At 43.8% G+C, this 22,267-nt stretch overlaps 1 protein-coding gene across 1 annotated transcript; it reads right to left on the bottom strand.

The window, feature by feature from the left end:
- Positions 1-2,757: 2,757 nt before the first annotated feature.
- On the bottom strand, positions 2,758-22,025 carry TGFBR3 (transforming growth factor, beta receptor III; the record flags this gene model as incomplete). Its single annotated transcript, XM_010192662.1, has 8 exons — positions 2,758-2,925; positions 3,179-3,310; positions 5,754-5,903; positions 6,566-6,891; positions 8,086-8,275; positions 13,853-14,000; positions 16,314-16,482; positions 21,842-22,025. Coding segments are annotated over 8 exons (1,467 nt in total), but the record flags the coding sequence as incomplete, so codon positions are not given.
- Between the last annotated feature and the right edge of the window lie 242 nt (positions 22,026-22,267).

The following is a 22,267-nucleotide window of genomic DNA, read 5'->3' on the forward strand; positions in this document are numbered from 1 at the left end:
TGGACTGGGGGGGGCAGGGAGCCTCCTCAAAAGCCATGATTTCTTGTGAAATGATCCTTTGAGTTTACTGTAAATCTGAAATTCATATGCTTTTCTGAAAAATAATCAAGGCTGCAAACTTCCAGGGCACTGCTGTTGTTCAGCTGGACTGGAATGCAGACAACAAACGCTACAGGATAATTAGGGAAAAATTTTAAACTGAATTTGTAACAAATGGAGCATGTTGCTCTTAATAAACAACAGAAGTGTTGTGCCTAACCATTAACAAGGCCTGATGAAAACAGTTCCCCAGAAATAACCTCCTTCTTAGAAGAAATGTGATTAGACGTGTACTTAATCCTCTTCTCGGTGACAAACAATGATAGGACAAGGGGTAATGGGCACAAACTGGAACACAGGAGGTTCCACTGAAATTGGAGAAGAAACTTCTTCTCAGTGAGGGTGACAGAGCACTGGCCCAGGCTGCCCAGAGAGGTTGTGGAGTCTCCTTCTCTGCAGACATTCAAAACCCGCCTGGACGCCTTCCTGTGTAACCTCATCTGGGTGTTCCTGCTCCGGCAGGGGGATTGGACTGGATGAGCTTTGGAGGTCCCTTCCAATCCCTAACACTCTGGGATTCTGTGTGATTCTGTAATCCATGTGTGCTGCGTGTAGATTCAAGGAAGAGCCTGCCAGATCCTCCTGTGCTCCATACAGGGAGTTTTGGATGGTGGTGTAAATGAGTTAAAAAGCAGATTATGGCAAGGAGGACAGGCATACTGTGGTACGAAACACTGTCAGGTAAATAAATGGATGAATGGTATCTCAAGGAAAGAAGAGAACTGCAGGAGGAAGGTGAGAGCAAACTCTCATAGGAAAATGACAGTAGAGGACAAATTTAAAAAGCCAAAAGATTCAAATACGAAAAACATATTTAGCAGAGAAGGAAAGAGGAGATACATAGTTTTGACAGGTTTTATTGATGAAAACCAAAATACATCTGTTAATAACAACAGCAAAACAGAAACAAAACCTGTCAACTAAAAATGGAGTCACAGAAGCTCAAAACTGATACAGATTTTCCACTGTGCAAGGAGAAATACTGAAAAAAAGGCTTCTGCCAGGACAGGTGATGAAGAAATCAGAACATCTGTCTGAATAAACAGCTCCAGAAGCAGACAAATCCAGAGGGCTCGGAGCCAGGGGGATCCATCCCGGATCACTGAAGGAAGCGGCCAGTTTTATCCAAATGAAAACAGCAATGGGTCTTTTATAAACATACTCCTAACTGAGCACAACATACTTTCTTTTTGCTACAACTGTCTTACGTACTTTGCAGTGGACAGAGAACAGAAAGAGACGCAGCACAGTGAAACGATGAAGAAAACTCCACCGACGTGAAAGGGGCCCCTGTGCTTATCAAATACAACGTGGGCTCACACAGCACAACTGCCCCGGGCACGGGAACCACGGCACAGCACTGCTGCAGGCAGCACACTCATTTTCCTGGCTTTATAAGCCCAAAGCTCATGATTTACCCATCTATAAACTGGTGACACTGCTTCATTGCCAATGTTATACTTAGTAATGCCTACCATTACTTGAAAAATGCAAAGTTCTGTTCACTTTACTATCTTTAGAAATACTGACTGTGTTGGTTTGAAATCCCCCAGATTTCATAAGCAACCTAGCAACACCTGGAAACGTTGCCAGGTCCAAAATGCACCTGAAGTGGAGGTCACCTGGCTGTTGACTTTGCTGGTCTTATTTATCTAGAGCTGTTAGATCTCCTGTGTGATAGGATCCAAGAGGATTGTCACTGGTGTTCGTAAGTGGATCAGGAGATGGGAAACTGTATTAACTTTGTAACACAAGAACGCTAGCAGCTGGAAGACACACACTTGTAACCATGTTTTGCATTTCTACATCTTTCAGATGAGGTTCAACCACATCATCCAATAAAATGAACCCTGAATGCTTCATCAGGAAATGCCAGTTCAGAGCAAGAGCTCAGACACCACCTTTAAGTTCTGCACGGAAAAGCAGATTTGGCAGGAATGACCAGTTTACCTTGCAGTTAAATTCATCCTTTTCACAGAATCCCAGAATGTGAGGAGTTGGAAGGGCCCTGGAAAGCTCCCCCAGTGCAACCCCTGCCACAGCAGGATCACCAGAGCAGTCACACAGGAACACGGCCAGGGCTTTGGGGGTCTCCACACAAGGAGACTCCACAGCCTCTCTGGGCAGCCTGGGCCATGCTCCAGAACCCTCACACTCACAAAGTTTGTCCTCATCTTCAGCTTGAACCTCCTGTGCTCCAGCTTGGGACCATTGCCCCTTGTCCTGGCATTGGCCATCCCAGAGCAGAGCCTGGCTCCTTCCTCCTGACACTGCCCTTTCCCAATGGATCCCCAGGAATGAGGGCACCCCTCAGGCTCCTCTGCTCCAAGCTCAAGAGCCCCAGCTCCCTCAGCCGCTCCTCAGCAGGAGATGCTCCACTCCCTCCATCACTTTGTGGCTCTGCTGCATGGGGTTATTGCAACCCAAGTGCAGAACCCGGCACTTGGCCTTGTTAGGCAGGAATTCTTTGCTTTTGACCCAAAACATTGTGCTGCCCCTTACCCCACAGTTTCTGTTCTCTGCAGCCACCAAAGTACCTGCCTGTCTGCCTAAAACAACTGCACAACAAGACCTTTCAAGTGACCAAACAGATCTGGCTCAGTTGCACGGCCTTACAAAACATTTCTGTTAGTTTGAAAGCCTTTTCCAGTTTGTTACCTCTACGTATATTGGGCCATTCTCAGCAACAGAGAAGAGTCCTTGGGAGGGAGCGAGGAACAGATCTGTTTTGTACAGCTCCATGTTGAAGGTCACGTTGGTGATGTGCGGTTCAGTAGGCCAGAACATGCCTCTGTCATCCTCTGGCTGCTGCAGCGTGCAATTAAACTGCAATAAAAAAACCAATACAACAGCATCCTGAGTCAGGAGTGGTAGCTGGATAAGGACAAATTGGGAGTGTACAATACAGGCCCACCCATGTTCTGTCTACTTAGTGCAAATCTTCAACAGTCACAAGAAACAGAAGTGAGAAGAAATGTGTTAAAAGACAAGTTATTGCTATACAATTAATATAAATCAAGTGAAGCGCCTATTCCAGTAGGCATTGCTCTGTTGTTAGGTGTAAACATGAGTTACTTACTGCTATTTCAGGCCAGCTCGAGAACGCGACATCTCCCTCATCAGCATCCCCTGGAAATCCATTATCACCTGATTCCAGGTCGTCGTCATCGAAGCCGCTGCTTTCGGCCGGTGGTGACAGCTGAATCACGATCTGCACAGAAGGGATTGCAAACCCACAAAATCAGCTGATAACCGAGCACTCACTCCTCACGGTTATGATTTTCTCCTCTCTTCAACAATGCAAAGGCCAGAAGAAAGTGCACCAGCTAAGCAGAAGGTAAAAGCACATCTTAAACAGCCATGTGCCCAGCATTTCAGATACCTAGGTTATATTTAGAGAATGCCCCTTAGGTTTTTTTTCCCAGATTCAGAGCCAGCAAAGAGAAGAGTCTGAGTGCTGGTGTCCAAACAAGCAGCCTCGCATCTCCATTCTATGTCTGGCATTTCTATACTCAACACTGAAAAAAAATAATGGCTTTCCAAAGTGATTTTTTTGCAACTTAGTTGTCCTTAATGCACTCACGGAAAAATCACTGGCAGTGTTAGAGTCATTAAAGGATTTCCTCTTCTGCCATTTGAATATTTTTTGCAGAGATGTACACCCAAAAACACGATGTCCTTTCCTTCATTTCTCCTTTCTTTGTTTTTTTCCTCCGAATTTTTACTGAACCCCCCTGGGTTGGGTTGGTTTTTTTCCCCTCCTTTGCACATTTCTCCATTTCTTCACCTGAAAACTCCCATTTTTGTTTTCCGATGGTCTCCACTCTGCTACTGTGTGCCCTGCAGTCAGGCTGGGTCCCCTTCCTTCCAGGACTTCATCTTTATTTTCTAGAATGTAGAGCTATTGCTAGGAAGTGACACATACACTGCATGGTGTTTATTTTTTAGGAGAAATGCTCTCAAATTCTGAAAGATCCCACACACGATTCAGAGTTTGAGTAGCCAAGACTATTAAAAGACACGATGGAGAAAAGCAAGGAGGCAAATACCCATTTTAGCTTGGGCCATAACAGAATATAGGGACAATGACAGTATTTAGCTCCAGGCACGTGCTGTTCTGCAGTTTGAAGATGTCTCTATCCACAGTCTTGGTTTGGGACTGATTCTAAATTAGGTGCTGCAGACTTGCCAGGACAGAATGGTTTTAACCAGGCAAGGTCAGATCAGATTGCCTGTGCTGTGTTTGGGTTGGACCACAGGCTTTCCACCCTTTGCCAAGGTTACTGCTAAGTGCTGGAAAGCTCATACAAGAGAAACGTGTCATGACTCTCCAACCCAGATTAGCTGCACTGTACTCAAGCTCATAAGCTGAGCCACTCTGGAAGCAGTCACCCAGAACCTTACTGGGCTCCTTAGCATCATCACCCCTATGCAAGAGTCCCTTCATCACGTACCTTAGCTGATAGCAAATACGAATTTGGTTGTTGGTTGACAGTCGGCTTCACATGAGCCAGCACTGTGCCCACGTGGCCAGAAAAGCCAATGGCATCTTGGCCTGTGTTAAAAACAGTGTGACCAGCAGGGCCAGGGAGGTGATCATCCCCCTGTACTCGGCACTGGTGAGGCCGCACCTCGAGTGCTGTGTTCAGTTCTGGGCCCCTCACTATCAGAAGGATGTTGAGATTGTGGAGCGTGTTCAGAGAAGAGCCACAGGGATGGGGAGGGCTCTGGAGAACAAGCCTGATGAGGAGCGGCTGAGGGAACTGGGCTTGTTTAGCCTGGAGAAGAGAAGGCTGAGGGGAGACCTCATCACCACCTACAACTGCCTCAAGGGAGCTTGTGGAGAGGTGGGTGCTGGTCTCTTCTCCCAGGTGATGGGGGATAGAACAAGGGGAAACGGCACCAAGCTGTGCCAAGGGAGGTTCAGGTTAGAGATAAGGAGGAAGTTCTTTCCTGAGAGGGTCGTCAGAAGCTGGAACAGGCTGCCCAGGGAGGTGGTGGAGTCACCATCCCTGGATGTGTTTAAAGAGCGGGTAGACGAGGTACTTAGGGATATGGTTTAGTGGGTAGACAGGAACGGTTGGACGTGATGATCTCAGAGGGCTTTTCCAACCAAGAAATTCTGTGATTCTGTGAATCCAAATCATAAGAGGGAAGCATACACAGGTAATGTCTTTTCCTCACATTTTGAAAGGCTTTTTCACACACTATTTTAGAAATATCACTTAAAATAATTCAGCACATGAATTAAATGGTATTGCTTTGTGCAATCAGCAAACTTCATTCCTATTCCTCCTTATAGCGGCGTAGTACTGCTTACATATATATGGGTACATCAAAGCTGCATAGGGAAAGCTGGTGCAACTTCTCTGAGACTGGTACAGAAGATCCCAAAGTGCAGTTCTGTCAAAGTATTTCATTCCAACTCCTCCTTTTCCCTTTGGGACACCATCTGACCACAGGAGCACACCGAATGTACAGCCTTCATACCTCCTTGAACACAGGGACTGTAGCTACAACTGGGTTTGAGCTAGACAGGAAAAGACCAGGATGCCTCCCTCTTGCTAAGACTAAAGCTATCTACAGTGGCTTCCTTGTACCACTATGATGTGCAGTGCAGTGCAGAAGGTGGCTCCTCTTGGTAACATACTCACCGAGTTAAAATAAACTATCTTGTTCAAGATATACGCTGTCCGAGTCCCACACTTGTTCAGCGAAGACTCCAAAATGAAATGGGTACCATTCATCCTGGCTTTGCAAGAGTGATCCAACAGCGAGAGCTCTGTCCTTGCGTAGCCGCTAGCCTGAAACAAAGATGCTTTGTGAGAGGCTGCAACACAATTGTGTGAGGCTCAGAATACTGTTCATGGCTGCAGAGAGGAGGAAGTGAAGTTCATTGTACTGACAGCCACGAAGGTCACTCTCAAAATGCTGCCATACACGACAGACAGGGCATAAAAGCAACAGGGACCAAAGAAAACAACAGGTTCATTATTAATCTCCTGATTAATAATGCTGGCTCTGTTTGGTCTGAAATGAGCTAAAAAGGCTTTTTAAAAATGCTCTCTGTATCAGGCTCTTTTCCACAATGCAGATGGACACAAGCAACCTGTCAGCTGGTAGGTGGTAGAGACAGATCTGTTCAGGTCTCACACAGCTATCAAGAAGCAGCTTCTTCGTACTTTGGAGTTTAAAAACTCAGACTGATGGCTTAGGACAGTAATTTTTGACAGAACCAGCCCTGCAAAGCTTTAGTCAGAAATCCCTCAACAAACTCCCAGATTGTTGGGAAGAGGAAACATGACCCCGAGTTATGGCAAAGAATATCCACAGTTTAGCTTCCTCACCAAACTACTTCTGGGGAACTGGGTGGTAGATCTTAGAATGTTTCTTTTTTCAATGAAAATACAAATAAAATGCCCAAAAACCAGCCTGCCCAAATTTGAGAACAAGAGATCACACCAACCTGAAGAGAGTCTTTTTCTACAGCTACTGTCATGACTTTGTCATCACACTTTATTGACAGGGCCACTTCAGCACTGCCCTGAACCTCTTCGGGTTCTTTATGTTTTGAGAGGGAATGCTCAAAGTCATGATTTATTAAGGTATCCACCGAATCCCTGGATGGGAAGATTCCTTCTCCCACTGTGTCGTGTCTTCCTCTGTTGATGTGAAAAGGAAAAGCCAGGCCATCACTTAATGCAGGATTCTTTGGGGCAGGCAGTGGGTTAGCACCCAGCAATTCTGTCAGCTCCGGAGGAAGGGAATGGTCTTCTTCATCATTCATCTCTTCTAAAATCAAATAGGAAAAAAATAAAGGAACATTAGGTTAATATTTTTCCTTAAAGTATCCATAACTAATTATTTTCACACACACAAAAATATCCAGCAAGGAAGCTCTTGAAGGACACCCAAAGCAGCAACTTTGTACTTTTCAGGTAACTACGGGTTTAGTTGTTACTGAGGCATCTAATCTGGGTATATTTAGCCCCTGGTAGAAATGTGCTTCACTAAGAGCTGAAAACACACTTTGAATAGTGAGCCTACTCTATGCAAAAGGCAACCACAGAGTTAAAGAAATATCACGTTCAGCAAATGCACTATTTTAGTGCTGCTGAAATACCCTAAGTGCAAACCGCTGGGTGAGATTCTTCCATTAGCTGCCCTGTCACAAATTCAGTCACTCCACTGTTGTGGAACTACTTACAAAACCAGACTGAAGTCAACCAAGAGTTAACTTTACACTGAGTAAATAGGAACGCGATCTCCTGGCTCATAAATGTGACTGCTCGGGACAGAAATCTCAGCATCTGGCCCAAGCAGATCCTTATCTGTGACCTATGAGAGTGCAATTGATAAAGTTAATGTGAACATAAGCTTTATCCAAACAGCTAAACAACATCTGCAGTGGTTGAAATTCAGAATTAGTGAAAGAGCAGATTCAACTCCCCTAGCTTCAGTGAACCCGGGTATCTCAGCATCAGCAGCGACTTCAGCCAAAGAGCTATTTTTTATAAAACAGTTGTATATTTATTCCATTTGCTCAGACTTTTGGGTAAGCCAGTTTCGTCTGTAAACAATTTAAAAGTTTATTTAATTGTCTCAAGGAAACACTATGCTTATATTTTTGGAAAAACAGAAAAAAGAGCTGGGTTTATTAACTAAGAAGATCCCGCGTCCAGTGGCTGACGTCCATTCCAGTGAACACTCAAGCATGGTCAGCTGTAACGGCTTGTGAGTTGGATAAACTGGAAGTATTTAATTGCACCAACATTTCAGGAGATAACACAACTTGCCTGAACTTTTTAAATCAAAAAGTCATAGATTTTATTTGGTTTTTAACCCAGCATCCTTGATGGTGGCTCGTGAAAGCAGTGCAACCCCCACCAAAGCTCCGAAATCAAGAAAGCACCTTTCAAATCACCATATTCCTGGACATAAAAGACCTATTTTTACTATATACTAAAAGTCCATCCCCAAGCTCACCTGTATCTTCAAGTTGCAGATGAAACCTGTTAGCAACAGGAGCTTTTGTGTAGGAAGTGACTGGACTGTAGTTATGCTCGTAAGCCCACTTGATCAAACTCTCATGCGATGAGGGAATATCAGGTATTACTGATTTACTCATAGTCATGGATCGTTCCGTTTCCTTTCCAAAACCAACGCTATTTGACGTCTGCAAACAAAGAAAAACTTGGTTCATGATTTACCATTTAAGGATTCTTAAATCTGAAATAGTGACAGTGATGGAACATGTTTTTCCACTCTATTTCACTCTATTAAATAACAGCAAACTGAGAACACCTGGGAAATGACCCAAACTCTGCCACTGTGGGCACAGAGCTGCTGCATACATGGAGGAAAGCCAAAGGGGACCTTCCTCCCAGCCTCTGCCTGGAGTATTAATGTATTATATTACAATAATTATTTATTAATCAGGTTAAAAAAAACCTGTTAATGCCTAAACGAGACAAAGATGTATTTACAGCCATTCATATAATGCCATTTTTTCTTCAAAACTTGAGCCAAGAAGGCCAACGCCATCCTGGGCTGGATGAGAAGGGGTGGCTGTAGGGCAGAGAGGTTCTCCTGCCCCTCTGCTCTGCCCTGCTCACACCACAGCTGCAATCTTGTGTCCAGTGCTGGGCCCTCAGCTCCAGAAGGACAGGAACTGCTTTAAAGAGTCCAGCAGGGCCACAAAGATGAGATGCTGCAGGGAGTGGAGCATCTCCTGCTGAGGAGCGACTGAGGGAGCTGGGGCTCTTGAGCTTGGAGCAGAGGAGACTGAGGGGTGCCCTCATTCCTGGGGATCCATTGGGAAAGGGCAGTGTCAGGAGGAAGGAGCCAGGCTCTGCTCTGGGATGGCCAATGCCAGGACAAGGGGCAATGGTCCCAAGCTGGAGCACAGGAGGGTCAACCTGAAGATGAGGCCAAACTTTGTGAGTGTGAGGGTTCTGGAGCATGGCCCAGGCTGCCCAGAGAGGTTGTGGAGTCTCCTTGTGTGGAAACACCCAAAGCCCTGGCCGTGTTCCTGTGTGACTGCTCTGGTGATCCTGCTCTGGCAGGGGTTGCACTGGGGGAGCTTTCCAGGGCCCTTCCAACTCCTCATATCCTGTGATTCCATAATTTCTTTGATTAGAGCATTACTTAAGCTCCACATGGGAAAACCTTTGTTCAAATGAGCATTACTGAAAAAGGCAAAACACAGCATGCTCATGAAGTAGAGCTGATACCAGCTCATGCTTTAAAGTCAGCTGGCACCAAGGACAGTCTGTGCCTCTCCAAATGAGCTTCATACTAGAAATGCTGTGTGCCTCCTGCAAAATGTTGAGTATATTAAACAGGACTGAATTAAATGCTTAATGGAGTGATAAGTGAGAGCATGCACGTTTATGCAAGGCAAAACTACTTCAAAGACAATACATAGTTTCTGCATGTAAATATTATTGCATTTTAAATTAAGTTTTACACAAATACATGGGGTAGAGCAAACTCATAAATGCACTTGCCGACCTCTTAGTGTAATTATTAAATAATGACAAATACTGGCTGATCAAAGTTGGCCATGGAGTACAGATGAGTCACAGTCAGTCAGCTTTCATTTTGCTCTAAACATTTTGCGAAATTTCAAAATGTTCTTGTCCAAATGGGCAAGTCAAAGGAAGATAACAAGCATCTCCAGTTGTTAGAGAAGCAGGTAGAAAATATTCACTGGTATTACACTTTAACTTGCTTCTAAGTGCTTAAATTTAAACATGTATTCACACAAAGCCAAGTACATGTGTATTTTTTCACTCACAACATTACTATTATCACTGTAACAATCACATCAACAACTACAGAACAAGCTGAACACACAGATAAGCAGGAAAGACACTTCTCAACAATTCCTGCAATGTGTTTGCATTGCACTCGCTATGCAGATGATCCCACTGCATGCTCTACAACACTCTCAATCCTAGTGATTGCTTGATTGCATTTATATATATATATGTGTGTGTGTGTGTGTGTGTGTGTGTATATCTAACCCCATCGGTTTCCCTCAACATGAACAAATCTTAATTCACTGATCTTGGCTGCACTTCTCTACCTGACCTCAGACACGGAGCTTTTGAGCAATAAAGTGAATAAAGCTCGCAGAGTCCTGATGCAGTGGCACCCTTTACCTTTAGCTCCCTCCCTCATTTATTCCTGATGACCCAGCTCTGCGCCCTTTAAACACTCACAGCTTCACAACTGAAGTGAAAGGGAATTTCAGGTGCAGAGTGGCTGGTTTGAGGATAATGTTATCACTACAGTTACCAATGAGCAGCAAAGGCCACTGAAGATAAGAAACAAAAAGGAAGCAATAGATCTCCCAATTTTAGAGCCTTACTGCTATTTTAGATGAAATAATCTTTTATACCTCAACAGATACAAATCTAGACATTATTTATCGCACATTTTCGTGTTACCACACAGTTTCAACTGACAGGAATTATTATGCTACCCCAACTTTGCTGGATCTCCCTCTCTGCTTTCCTTTTCTTTTTTCTTTTTTGTCATGAGAAGACAGCTGAACAAATATTATCTCAGAATTTCACTGTCCTCGCTGGCACCTGACTATGTCGAGGGCTTGTTTATACCTCTGCACTCCATGCTGAGCCTGTAAATGTTCAGTCCTGCATCGTCTCAATGGAACAAAACTGAGCACAGGGGCTCGCAGGAACAGACATCCCTTCCTTCACACACAGCGGATGAAACCAGGCCATCAGAGCCACCTAACATACCCCAAATAGAGAGAGACCATTTCAGCAACTGGTGGGCAGTCGTTCTCATGTACAGAGCAGTCCCTCCAAGCTTTTGAAACCCTCACAGGTTTGTTCTCCTGCCCCTCTGCTCTGCCCTGCTCACACCACAGCTGCAATCTTGTGTCCAGTGCTGGGCCCTCAGCTCCAGAAGGACAGGAACTGCTTGAAAGAGGCCAGCAGGGCCACAGAGATGAGATGCTGCAGGGAGTGGAGCATCTCCTGCTGAGGAGCGGCTGAGGGAGCTGGGGCTCTTGAGCTTGGAGCAGAGGAGACTGAGGGGTGCCCTCATTCCTGGGGATCCATTGGGAAAGGGCAGTGTCAGGAGGAAGGAGCCAGGCTCTGCTCTGGGATGGCCAATGCCAGCACAAGGGGCAATGGTCCCAAGCTGGAGCACAGGAGGTTCAAGCTGAAGATGAGGACAAACTTTGTGAGTGTGAGGGTTCTGGAGCATGGCCCAGGCTGCCCAGAGAGGTTGTGGAGTCTCCTTGTGTGGAGACCCCCAAAGCCCTGGCCGTGTTCCTGTGTGACTGCTCTGGTGATCCTGCTGTGGCAGGGGTTGCACTGGGGGAGCTTTCCAGGTCCCTTCCAACTCCTCACATTCTGGGATTCTGTACATGTCACCTCTCTCACTCCTTGCCCCTCCACTCACTTCTTCTCTTCCTGCAACTTCACTTTGTCCACTGCACAACCCAAAGCTTTGCAAAGGACACCAAGCCCAAAGGAAGCAACGTGAACAGCAGGTAGTTCACAAGCACAGAAACACACAAGCACTGCACTGGGGTTGATGTAAGGACAGGCTGCAAACGGGAGTTAGCACAGCCCGAGAGGAAAGCATTGCATGTGTATTATGTGCAGTTATTTTACCTAAAAGTATTCCCATTTCACTTGGTTTTGTGTCCGTCTTCCTTAAGAGCTTCAGGAAACACAGCAAGCTGGGAGACGAGCTAGATGACCCAGAACGTCGTTCTCATTTTGTGTCTATGAACTTAGACCTTAACTCTCAGTGCTGGGTCTGAGGCAGAGCAGCACTAACCTTTCCCTCTCCGTTTGCCAATCCCCTCAAGACAATTCTGATTCGTACCGAGGGCAAGAAGTTAGGAAAATTGAAGTGCATGGAACCGCTTCAACTCATAAAAAGAACATTGTGAAACATTACCTAATTGTTTAGTAATGTTTTTATGCATTGTCTAAATTTGGGCTTGGAAAGGCCTTCAGCTTCATAGAGATACGAACAGATCCTAAACGCTGGGTGTACAGGGCTTTTTAATGACAGGGGGGTGTTCAGCTCCCTCCAACACCCCCCTCTCAGTAAAGGGGAACAAACATGCATTTAGAAAATGAGGCATCTATATAAATGAAGCAGTATAGCAAACAGTGACTCACAGATCCTAACATAAACATACAAAGTCTTTTATATGCTGGCATTTCCATATATAGTATTACTTTCTCTTTTTGATAATCTAAATAAACCTTTATCTTCTGCTGCTCATTACAGAAGGAATTTTCACTTACACTTTTAACCTGTACTTTCAATAATTAATAAAGAACAGCTTTAAAAAAAAATAGCAGCCTTGCTTTTCTATACTCAAGTGCAGCACTTTAGACCTTTTTAAAACCTCTAGAATTCCTCGCCCTGAAAATTCATCACCCATAGAGAGGTAGCTTCATGGATATGAAATATGGTAGTTCCAAACATGAAGTGGACTAAGGCACAATTCTCTGTCCTGTGAAAGTAGACCCATACAGGCCTAAGTATACAGTGGTGAATTTGATGTAATATCCCAGAATTAAACTTCCCAGTCATTAAACTGGGAAGTGTGGTAATTAAGTAATAAAGTGTGGTAATCCCAGGCAACTAACCCTGACCTTTCTCCTTACGGGCTGATTATTTAGGACCTACAGAATGACCAGAACATGCTTTCTTGTCCATAACACAGAGATGTCTCAAGGATCAAAAGGAAATGTCATCATCCACCCTAGATAATTTTTCCATTCAGTTTTGTGAGCATCACCATAATTTATCTCCTTTTACTTCCCCCAATCTCAAAAATCTAACATTAAATCCCGCCTACCAATTCTGTCCTCTTAGAAGATTTAGATCAAAGCTACCAAACGAAGTAAAATTCTGATAAATACAGACAGCTGGAGTTCGAAAAGGTATCTGAGTTACTGCAGAATTGTCAACCAGGAGGTCACAGGGTGGTCCTGAGCACACATTCAGCTCAACCATACATAACTGATCACTTAGGACAGAACTAGGCCACACATTTACAGGCGGCAAGATGAGTCCAGTTTTACTTATTTATTTATTTCAGAGCAAAAGAAAACCCATTTTCTTAGTAGAAATGGTCTCGAGCCACAAAGCCTGTACTAAAAATCACTGTGAATCAACCTCCAATGATGCGTAAGTATAGTTTCAGAAGTTTAACTTCAGAGATCCTGGTTTAGTTTTGGAGGGTGGTTTTTTTGTGGTCTGAGGAGAGGGGAGGTCAATTTGACCAAACACTTGCTGGGGACAGAGGTGCTGACAGGGAAGAGGACTAAAGACTACTACAACCACAAGTGAAAGGAGTAAAATAGTTCTACTTCTAAAGGGACGTGGGTGTGTGCTATGTGTATCTAGGATTATCCATTCTGCACTCACAGGCATCTTTCCAACTTCTGAGATGAACCTGTAGATCGACTCAAAGTAAGAGAAATAAACATCCAACTCGGTATTTCAACAGAAATCAAAAAGACAGGGACCCTAAATCCTTGTGCTGGTCAGTTTAATAACCCAGATATTAGAAGTTAACGAGAAAAACATAGATAGTTTCTGTATTTACTCCTTGAAATGCAATAACAATTTGAAAAAGCAGCTAAGAGAGAAAGCATTCAGAAATCAATACGGTTTAGCGCTGTATCACATTTAAATGGACGCTATAGTGCGGTATCTCTCAACGAATGAAGGTGCCTTAACTTACAATCACTTCCAGCTTCCCCTGCACATCATGCGACTTGATAACCCAGTTGACAGACTTCTTACACTTGAGGATAAGCACGACATCTCTCACAAGCTTGGCGCCGGGTTGAGATGGTTTAATGTCCACAATTATATCCACCTGGAAAACACTGTGTGTGGAAAACAGAGAGAAGAGTTACACCAGAATGCCAGAAATTTTCAGCTATCAACCTTCTGCCAATCCATCATGTTTCCACTGTCTGGCCAGCTGATTAAAATGCTGGATATTATCCCAGGCAACACAACATGTGCAAAACAGATTGTTATTCCACACAGGCTTCAATGATTTTTTTTTGCATAACAATAAAAACAAATGCTTTTTAGAAAAGAAAAATCATATTTCTGTCTCTTGTTTACTAGGAGTGTGCTACTCTCATTTCAGCTGCTATTTAGGGCAGGTTAGTTATACGACTAGCAGTTTGCTTTATAAAGTAAATGTTGTTTTCTTATTTCACTGTGGCAGTGCCTAAATATAGCTGTTTCAGTTTCCTCTGGCTCTAACTGTATTAAAGCTCAAAATAATACCTTAAATAAAAAAGCAAAAAGGCAAATTAAGCAGGTTAATACCCAAAAAAATGCACAAATACTATATTGGGGACTGTCTCTGCCTAGGCAGTTCAATTGTGGAAACTACTTTGCTTAGGATCTTGCGTGTGTTGAGGAATTAAGCCCTGTATTCAGTTTCCAATACTTCTGGATAAATACTTACTTTAAAAAGAAAAGAAAACAGATGTCCAGCCTACTGCTTGCTGGAAAATAGATGAACACTATCCAGCTTTTCAAGACCTCAGTAAAGCAAGCAGAGCAAATGGGTTTGGACTCATCAATAACATCTCGTCATGCAAACTATTAATTCGCCAGAAAAACCTTTACTTCCAGATCATCTTACGGGGCCGTGTGTCACAAGAACGTGCTCAGCCCCCAGTAACAGGTTTCAAATATTATTCTGCACTGAGACCTGGTGTATCTTGGGACCTCCTGCAGTTTTACACTCGCCCAGCTCAGCTTCTGTATGCTTCTTTGTGGATATAAACTTTGTAAAGATAGCCGTGGATAACACATAAAGCTAAGAATGAAGGAGGAGGAATTTAACTTATGACTTTTTTTACTTTTAATAACAAAACATTTAAACTATTTGCAGTGTTGTCATCTGAAAAAGAAATTCCTGCCGTACCATCAGCCAAAGCCAAAAGCCAAAAGCCCAGGGGGTTTGGGGACAGTGCTGTCATTGTGTAACGCCCCGAGGGACTTACAGTGATCCTGATGCTAAAGAACAGCTCTGTTCAGGATGGGGCTGTAACTCACCCTGCACAGAGGCACATCGTTTGGGTTTGCCACTTCCACTCCATCTCAGCACTTCCTTACTCTCCCAGGGTTGCCAGGCAATGATATTCTCAGGCTCTGGGTTCACCATCTTGCCATGAGATAATGACCCTCCTTGCAAAAACCCCTCCTCCCAACCTCTGTCTCCCTGTGTGATTTCCTCTTTAGGGATGGGATGTGCTCAAATGTAACGTATTGAAGGAGCAGCACAATTGCACCATGCTGGCTATCCAGTGCACAGACAGGATTACAATTCTACCTTCTCTCTGATAAAACTGTACTTTTCTACTTGCAAAAGGGAGAACCATCTAAGTTTCATGGCAAATTTCTGTTCTAGCAACCATACTGAGCACTCATGAAGAGCTTTTCCAGATAGCTGAAGCAAACCCCATTCATGCACTCGTACTAAGGCCTAGGAGAGACCAGCAAAGGATGAATGTTTTCAATGTCTTACCTTCCAGAGGTACCTTTGACAATTGAGATTATCCTCATAACATCTACAGAGAGTTAAGTAACTTCCCTTAACCACTAGTTACAAATATTTTGGTCAGCGGACCACTGCCAACCTTTAACATTGCTTGCAATTATCAAACTCTCCCTTAAACTCAATAAAATACTGTTATGATTCTGCAGAGCATCTGTGGAGCAGTGACCATGGACCACAGATCACTGGTGACCTCTGGAGCACTGCTTGGGAGGCACTGCCCCACACCTTGCTACCTGTGACGGGCCAAGACTACTTCTAACCTCTCTCACCTTCTCATACTGTGGTCCCACCTCAAACCCTGTCCTGTCAGACGCTGTCCTTATTCATATTCCCTCGTTCACCTTATTCTTGGAAAATATTTGATTGATTAAGCAAGATGTAGAGCAGGATAGAGTCCATAAAACCCGTGCTTTGCAGTCTTGTCCAGAAAAATCCTGGGATCATAAAGCAGAATCCAAAATTTACGGACTGAAAAACTAAGAACTAACTTCTATGCTGAGGTCCAAGCTCTCCTTGCAAGGATGAAATGGCTACTTCAGTTGGTTTTCAAGGGAGAGGTGAAATATTTAGCTGTCCTTTCAAATAGATTTATTCTATTTAGATGATACTTTACCTGTATGGGTTGGAATTCGGAGTGATTAGTTCAATGATATGAACTTCTCTCTCTTGGACTAAGTCAGACATAAGGCAGCCCTCCGCTGTTTTTGGTTGCAGGTATCCCGCAAGGTAATTTAAAGAGAGAAAATTCTTTTTTATGTTGCACGAGGGAGGAAAAACTTGATCTGGAGGGGAGAAAAAGAAAGCATGTGCACCTTTACATATAGATATCAGCTTACATACGTGTACGCACCACAGCTACTTCAGTCTGGCACTGCACTTTATGACATAGGTCTCTATGCTAGAAGGTCTATCTATTATTTATTGTAAGCACTGATGACAAATCAACATAATATTGAAAGGGAGATCACTGCTGCAACAACACAGCACATGTCTGCTGTAAAATATATACTTCCAAACTGAACAGTTCATATTCATGGATTTAAATGTTTAATGAAAGAAAGCCCCTACAAAGAGAAACCTGAAAACAACGCTGAAGAAAAATAGGTGAGCGTTTTTCAAAATGAATAAAATAGCATTTAATTTGTTCCTTGCACCTTTAAAAAAAGATTTTTCTTTTGAGATTAACTCATAAAAAACTTTCGTGCTCAATTCTTTCTCCCTTTAGAAAAAAATATTCTTGGTATTCCAAACTTACCACATTTAAAAGATCACAAAAAGTATTTTTCATTTCTTTGCCCAATATATTTACCTATACATTGTGCAGTCACTCGCTGTTGTCTAGAAATACTGCAGCTCTCTTGTGCTTGGAAAATTGAATACAGCAAGCAAAGGATTAAATCAGTTGTCGAGATTAAGGAGTTTGACCACAATATCCTTAACTGAAAAGAGGAAATTCTGGAGTAGATATTCAATCTCTTATTTGATTTGAGCTGCCTAGCTGATCATAAGCATTAACCAGTGTGCAATGCAAACCAAAAACCAGTCACTCGCTATGAGTTCTCATGCACAGCCCACGTTGCCGTACTCCACGCAGCAGTATTTCCACTGAAAAATAGGAATACTTCGTATTTCTCAGATAGCTCTACATATGAATTGTCATAGGACACAGAAGGACTAAGTATCATGCTCAAAGCCACCAAGTCCTGTAAGAATATAATTCCACATGGCTGGCTCTTTGGCCCTTGCTTTACAAAGAAGGCTTTCCTGTTAAGGTCAGAAGCAAGATAGAAATAAGAAAAGAATCAGATACAATACATTATTGATGCAAAACTGTGGACAAACTCTGAAAAGCTGAGCTGAGACCTCTGTTAGAGTATCTGTTCCCTGAACGACAGCTGAAACATCTCTGCTGAATGGCATTTGTGTGCTGCACACAACTATGCAGGCAGACCAGAGCCTCCTGTGACTCCAGCCACTGCAGAAACAATTTGGGAAGTTTCTTCTGATCATATCCAAAGTAGTCTTTGAACATTAACACTGCTGCCTTCCCTGCAGAACCGAGGAAAGCCGTGTGGGGCTGTAACTACTCACGCTGCCCAAGCAAAGCACTTCTCTAACATCTGGTACGTGCCCTGCCAGATTCCTGCCTTGAATGCAGCTGCAGTCCCTGCCAGCTCCTCCCACAACAGCATAGAACAGAAAATGATCCCAAATTCTCTACACTGAGTGTGAATTCATATATATATATATATATACACACACACATATACACACACACACGTAGATGGAGATATGAGGTTTCTCAGCTTCCGGACAACACAATTCAAGCTATAAAATAACAGCCCCTGAGCAGTTTGTGGATAACAACCACACATGCTTCATTTGCCACTGCAAAGAACTTGGTTCCTGCTCCTGGCACTTGCACCAAACTCCTCTGGAGCTCTCAAGATCCGCTGCTCTTGCAGCCACCAGCACAGAGGCTCCCCAGCCTGGGCCTCCGCTCAACAGCACAGCTTCTCCTCTGCAGCAAAGTTTAACTCTGTCACTGGCTACTTCAAGTACACATTTACTTCCCCACTTCACCAAAACATATTTACTCTCGTCCACACCAGTTACCAAGATCTGAGCTGGACCAGAAAAGGAAAGGGGATCCATTTCATTTTTGCTCACTATACTTTTGTTTTTTTGAGTTTCAGGGCTGACTTCTTACTTTGGAAAGGGACTGCAGGTGCCTGCAATCCATTAAAAACCTAACAAAACCAGCCAGCAAACAGTCAATTTATGGACCTGTGCCTCTCTAATCTCCACAGACTCCCAATACAGGACCAGACATGAGGTTCTCCTGCAATCCCCTCAGTGGAGGTCCCTGGCCAGCACGCCCGGGTGTCATGGGGCTGCTTGGACGACAACAGGATTGCACGCTGGGATCTGCAGTTTCTCTGGGCAGCACCTCCGTTTTACAAACGAGGACAGACACCAATTCTGCACAAATTAGGTGTCATCTGCAGGTTCTTGGCTAAAAGATGAGTATCCCAGTGTAAAACGATGATGAGGTTCTCAATCAGGTGTCATTCTCCAAAGACAGGTGCCCTGGGCAGCAGCAGTTTGATTCAGCAATAAAAATCCCATCCAAGCAGAGCTTGCCTCTCAAAGTCTGAGCCTTGTTCCCTGCTCTGATGGCAGGGCTTTTTCTTGTGTGTTTTGCAGTTTGCTAGCACTTAGCACTTACTCTTGGTGGTACTCACCCCCCTGCAGGACACACAGCTAAAGCAATCACCTTCAAGTATTAAATCAAGCAAGCACGGTGTGCAGGACGCGTGCACTGGTGTGTACAGGCTATGAATTCGGACAGGACTGAAGCTTCTGCCAGGACAAGAGCACAGTGCTACCATCTGTAAACAGACTGCACATTTTCCAGCCTAGTTATTGTAATGGCTGACTACTTTTTTTTCTTATTTAGCTAAGAAATGCATTGAAATTAGGCTCCCTCCAGGCTAGCACATCTGCCCTGGATTTACACTGGCGGTACTGGATGTGTTATGGTTTAGCCTAACTTTAGTCTTCTTGTGCAATTGTATCTTACTGAAGCACGAGGCATTAAACTGACTTCTGCTGAAAAACGTGTCCTAAGATCGCTTGCACCATGAGCAGTCCCACTTTCTAGAATCTGACACCGATTACCACGGCAATCACTTGCCCACCTCCTGCAATCGAAGCCAGACCACGAACCTCACTTCTTGTGCCCCCTTCTTCCAAACCCTCATTCTGGCCCCTTTAAGTTCTCACCGTGTTCCCCATCCCTGCAGTATTTGATCGGCCACTCTCTTGAATCGCAGGATTCAGATGCGCTTGGCCCCGACCCAGTTTGCTAACTCACTCAGCTGCCTTTCATTTGCAGCTTCTGAAGCAATTTGAGAGACCCATGGCATCAGAAACAGTTTTATTCCATAAAAGATCACCCTTCTTCAGATCTTTTAATCCTCTGGCTTGCATTTTCTGTTTGCTGTATTCAGCTACAGCCTCCACTTCTAAAATGTACGACCACCTATAGATTATGGGCAATACTGGCTGCGATTCACACTGGCAGCTGAGGGTACCTGACTTGAGGAGTGTGAGTTTTGTGTAAAAAGCCTGAAAAGTCTGTGGTTTGTGGAATCCAGTGATCCCATCACTCCCACGCCAGGTCCATATCTCGCATGGTTTTCATAGATCTCCTCACACAACTGCTGCAGTTCAAGAACCGAACCCTATTCCCCCCTGCTGCACACATGCATTACCCCCACGCGTACAGGCATACTCATTCTTCTGCCAAGAATGTAAATCAAAATCAAATATGCTTACAGCTGAGCTAGTTTGTAGGAGCCTTCTCAGAAACTCTCTGTTTGGGTTGCTTGCCAAGTTCCATTTTTTGTACTTATTCTTTATTAAACTGGGTTTTAACACACTCTAAAGATGATGCAAAGCTCTCCTATTTAACTGCCTACTTTGATTGGAGATGTGCACATCAACAAACAAAATTTTATCTGTTTCTTTGACATATATAAGTCAACATTCATCTCTGCAACGCAGAGACCACTACTCCCCACGTGTACGCTCCAAGAACACTTTAATAAGCTAATAAATATATTTCTGAATGATCTTCTGGCATTAAAATCCAAGACTGGTGCCAAGTAGAACAAAAACCATGCAGGGGGATCCTGTATAAATTTGGCAGGATTTGGATAAAACCAACACAGGCATGTTCCGATTTTGGGGGGCAAGCCTCATGCTTCAGGAAATCAAATGATCAGATACATGTGGTTAGGAAAGAATGTTTTCACCACAGAAGGTTTTTGGGGTTTTTTATCGTAGCAAACTAGTTCAGCTATGCAGGAGTTTTTCTCTAGAAATATTGCTGAATTGGGCTGCTGGTCCTGCTAAATGCTGAGCTCACCAGTACTTGCTGGATGTTGATAAAATGTTCTATTGATTTCTACTTTTCTCATCGCTGAACTTCTTGAGAGAGCAATGCGTTTCAAAACATCTGGATCACTACCTGCAATGCAAATCAGTTCCCACTCACTTTTACCAGCCTTTATTCTTGATGATTTTGGTTTGGACTAAAGCAAACACCCAGGTTTAGGTTGAACTTGGATGACATCAAAAACCAGTGAAATGCAGGCCATTAGGTAAAGAACCCTGACACCTTAAAACTCCTCAAACCCGCAAATAAAGAACATTTCACCCCCAACCATCCTGCACGATACAGGAAAGTCTGCTCTCCCTGCAAAGTTCCTTTTGTGAGCTATGTACTTTCCAGAAAACAAACTTGAATAGAGATAAGTAGGGCATAAATCAACTGCCTTGCTCCAAGAACGTAGTGAAAGAGGAGAGCTATGGCTCTGGTGTTATCCATGGGCTGACCAGTTTGGGGGGATGTCCCCTGCAGTGGCCATGGCTGAGGGAAAGCACGAGCCAGAAGATGCTGCAGAGGCTCCTATTGCTAAGCTGTTCCAACTCTGCTCAGCCCAAACTCTACCCTAATCTGGGCCTGCGAAACCCCTGAGGAGCTGCAGTCCTCTCCCACCTGCCCTGGTGAATTTGGCACGTGGCTCAAAGGGACAAGAAATCTTTCTCCTTGGGATGAAAATACACAAAGACATCAGACTGAAGCAACTTATCTTGGTGAGGAAAGCAGTTAAGTCTTTGCTAAAAATAGCCTGGATCCTTACACAAGCAAATACTGAAAAAAACCACAGACCAACCAAAAACCAACCAACCAACTCAGGTCTTTCTAGAAATTACCCCCTACCTCAGGTTCTCTACTTGAGTCCTTTTGATGAACACATCCAAACAATCACCATGAGCAGTTTGCTCCTTTTAAAAGGTGAAGCTTTGACTCCTGTAAGATTTTCACCAATTGCATCCACATTTATGAGCATAAAATTATGGCACCAGAATCCATTAAAAGTTGTCTAAATCCAAGGCCTGGTCTGCAGACTTACTCCTGTTTCTCTGCCTTCTCCTTTCACATCACATCTCTTAAAATGAGAGCTATGTTTAAAGATTAAAATAAAAAAATGTGAACTAATACTACACAGCAAGACTCATCCTTAACACCTAGAAGTGCCTATCGGTTCTGTTGGGTTTCTTTTGCTTTACCTTCTCCTACTTTAATATAGATGTTTCTTGATATTTTGAGTTCAGAGAAAGACGTTACTGCTCCGTATTCCTTCTGGGCCCACTGCAGCAGATGTTCATTTTTCTCCGGAAAAAGCTTTTCTTCCGTTTCTGCTGACAAGGAGAAATTTCCCTTCTCAAACTGAACAACGGAACCTAAAGACACCTGATGGGAATAAAAACAGATTTTTAACGTGGTACATTTATCTGCACAGACAGGTAGCTTCTATAACCAATGTAATCTGTCGCATTCACTGAGGGCGATTACGGCTTATTTCCAACAACAGCCAAGCTTCACGTGTTTTAACATCTGCATAACAATTCCTTTTTCAGAGACCCTATTAAAAAATGAGGCACCCATCAGCCTGGCTGGGGTGCAGGTGGCACAGTCGTTTAACATCTTTATCA

This window comes from Mesitornis unicolor, unplaced genomic scaffold (assembly GCF_000695765.1).
Source record: "Mesitornis unicolor isolate BGI_N332 unplaced genomic scaffold, ASM69576v1 scaffold43029, whole genome shotgun sequence".
Lineage (NCBI taxonomy): Eukaryota > Metazoa > Chordata > Aves > Mesitornithiformes > Mesitornithidae > Mesitornis > Mesitornis unicolor.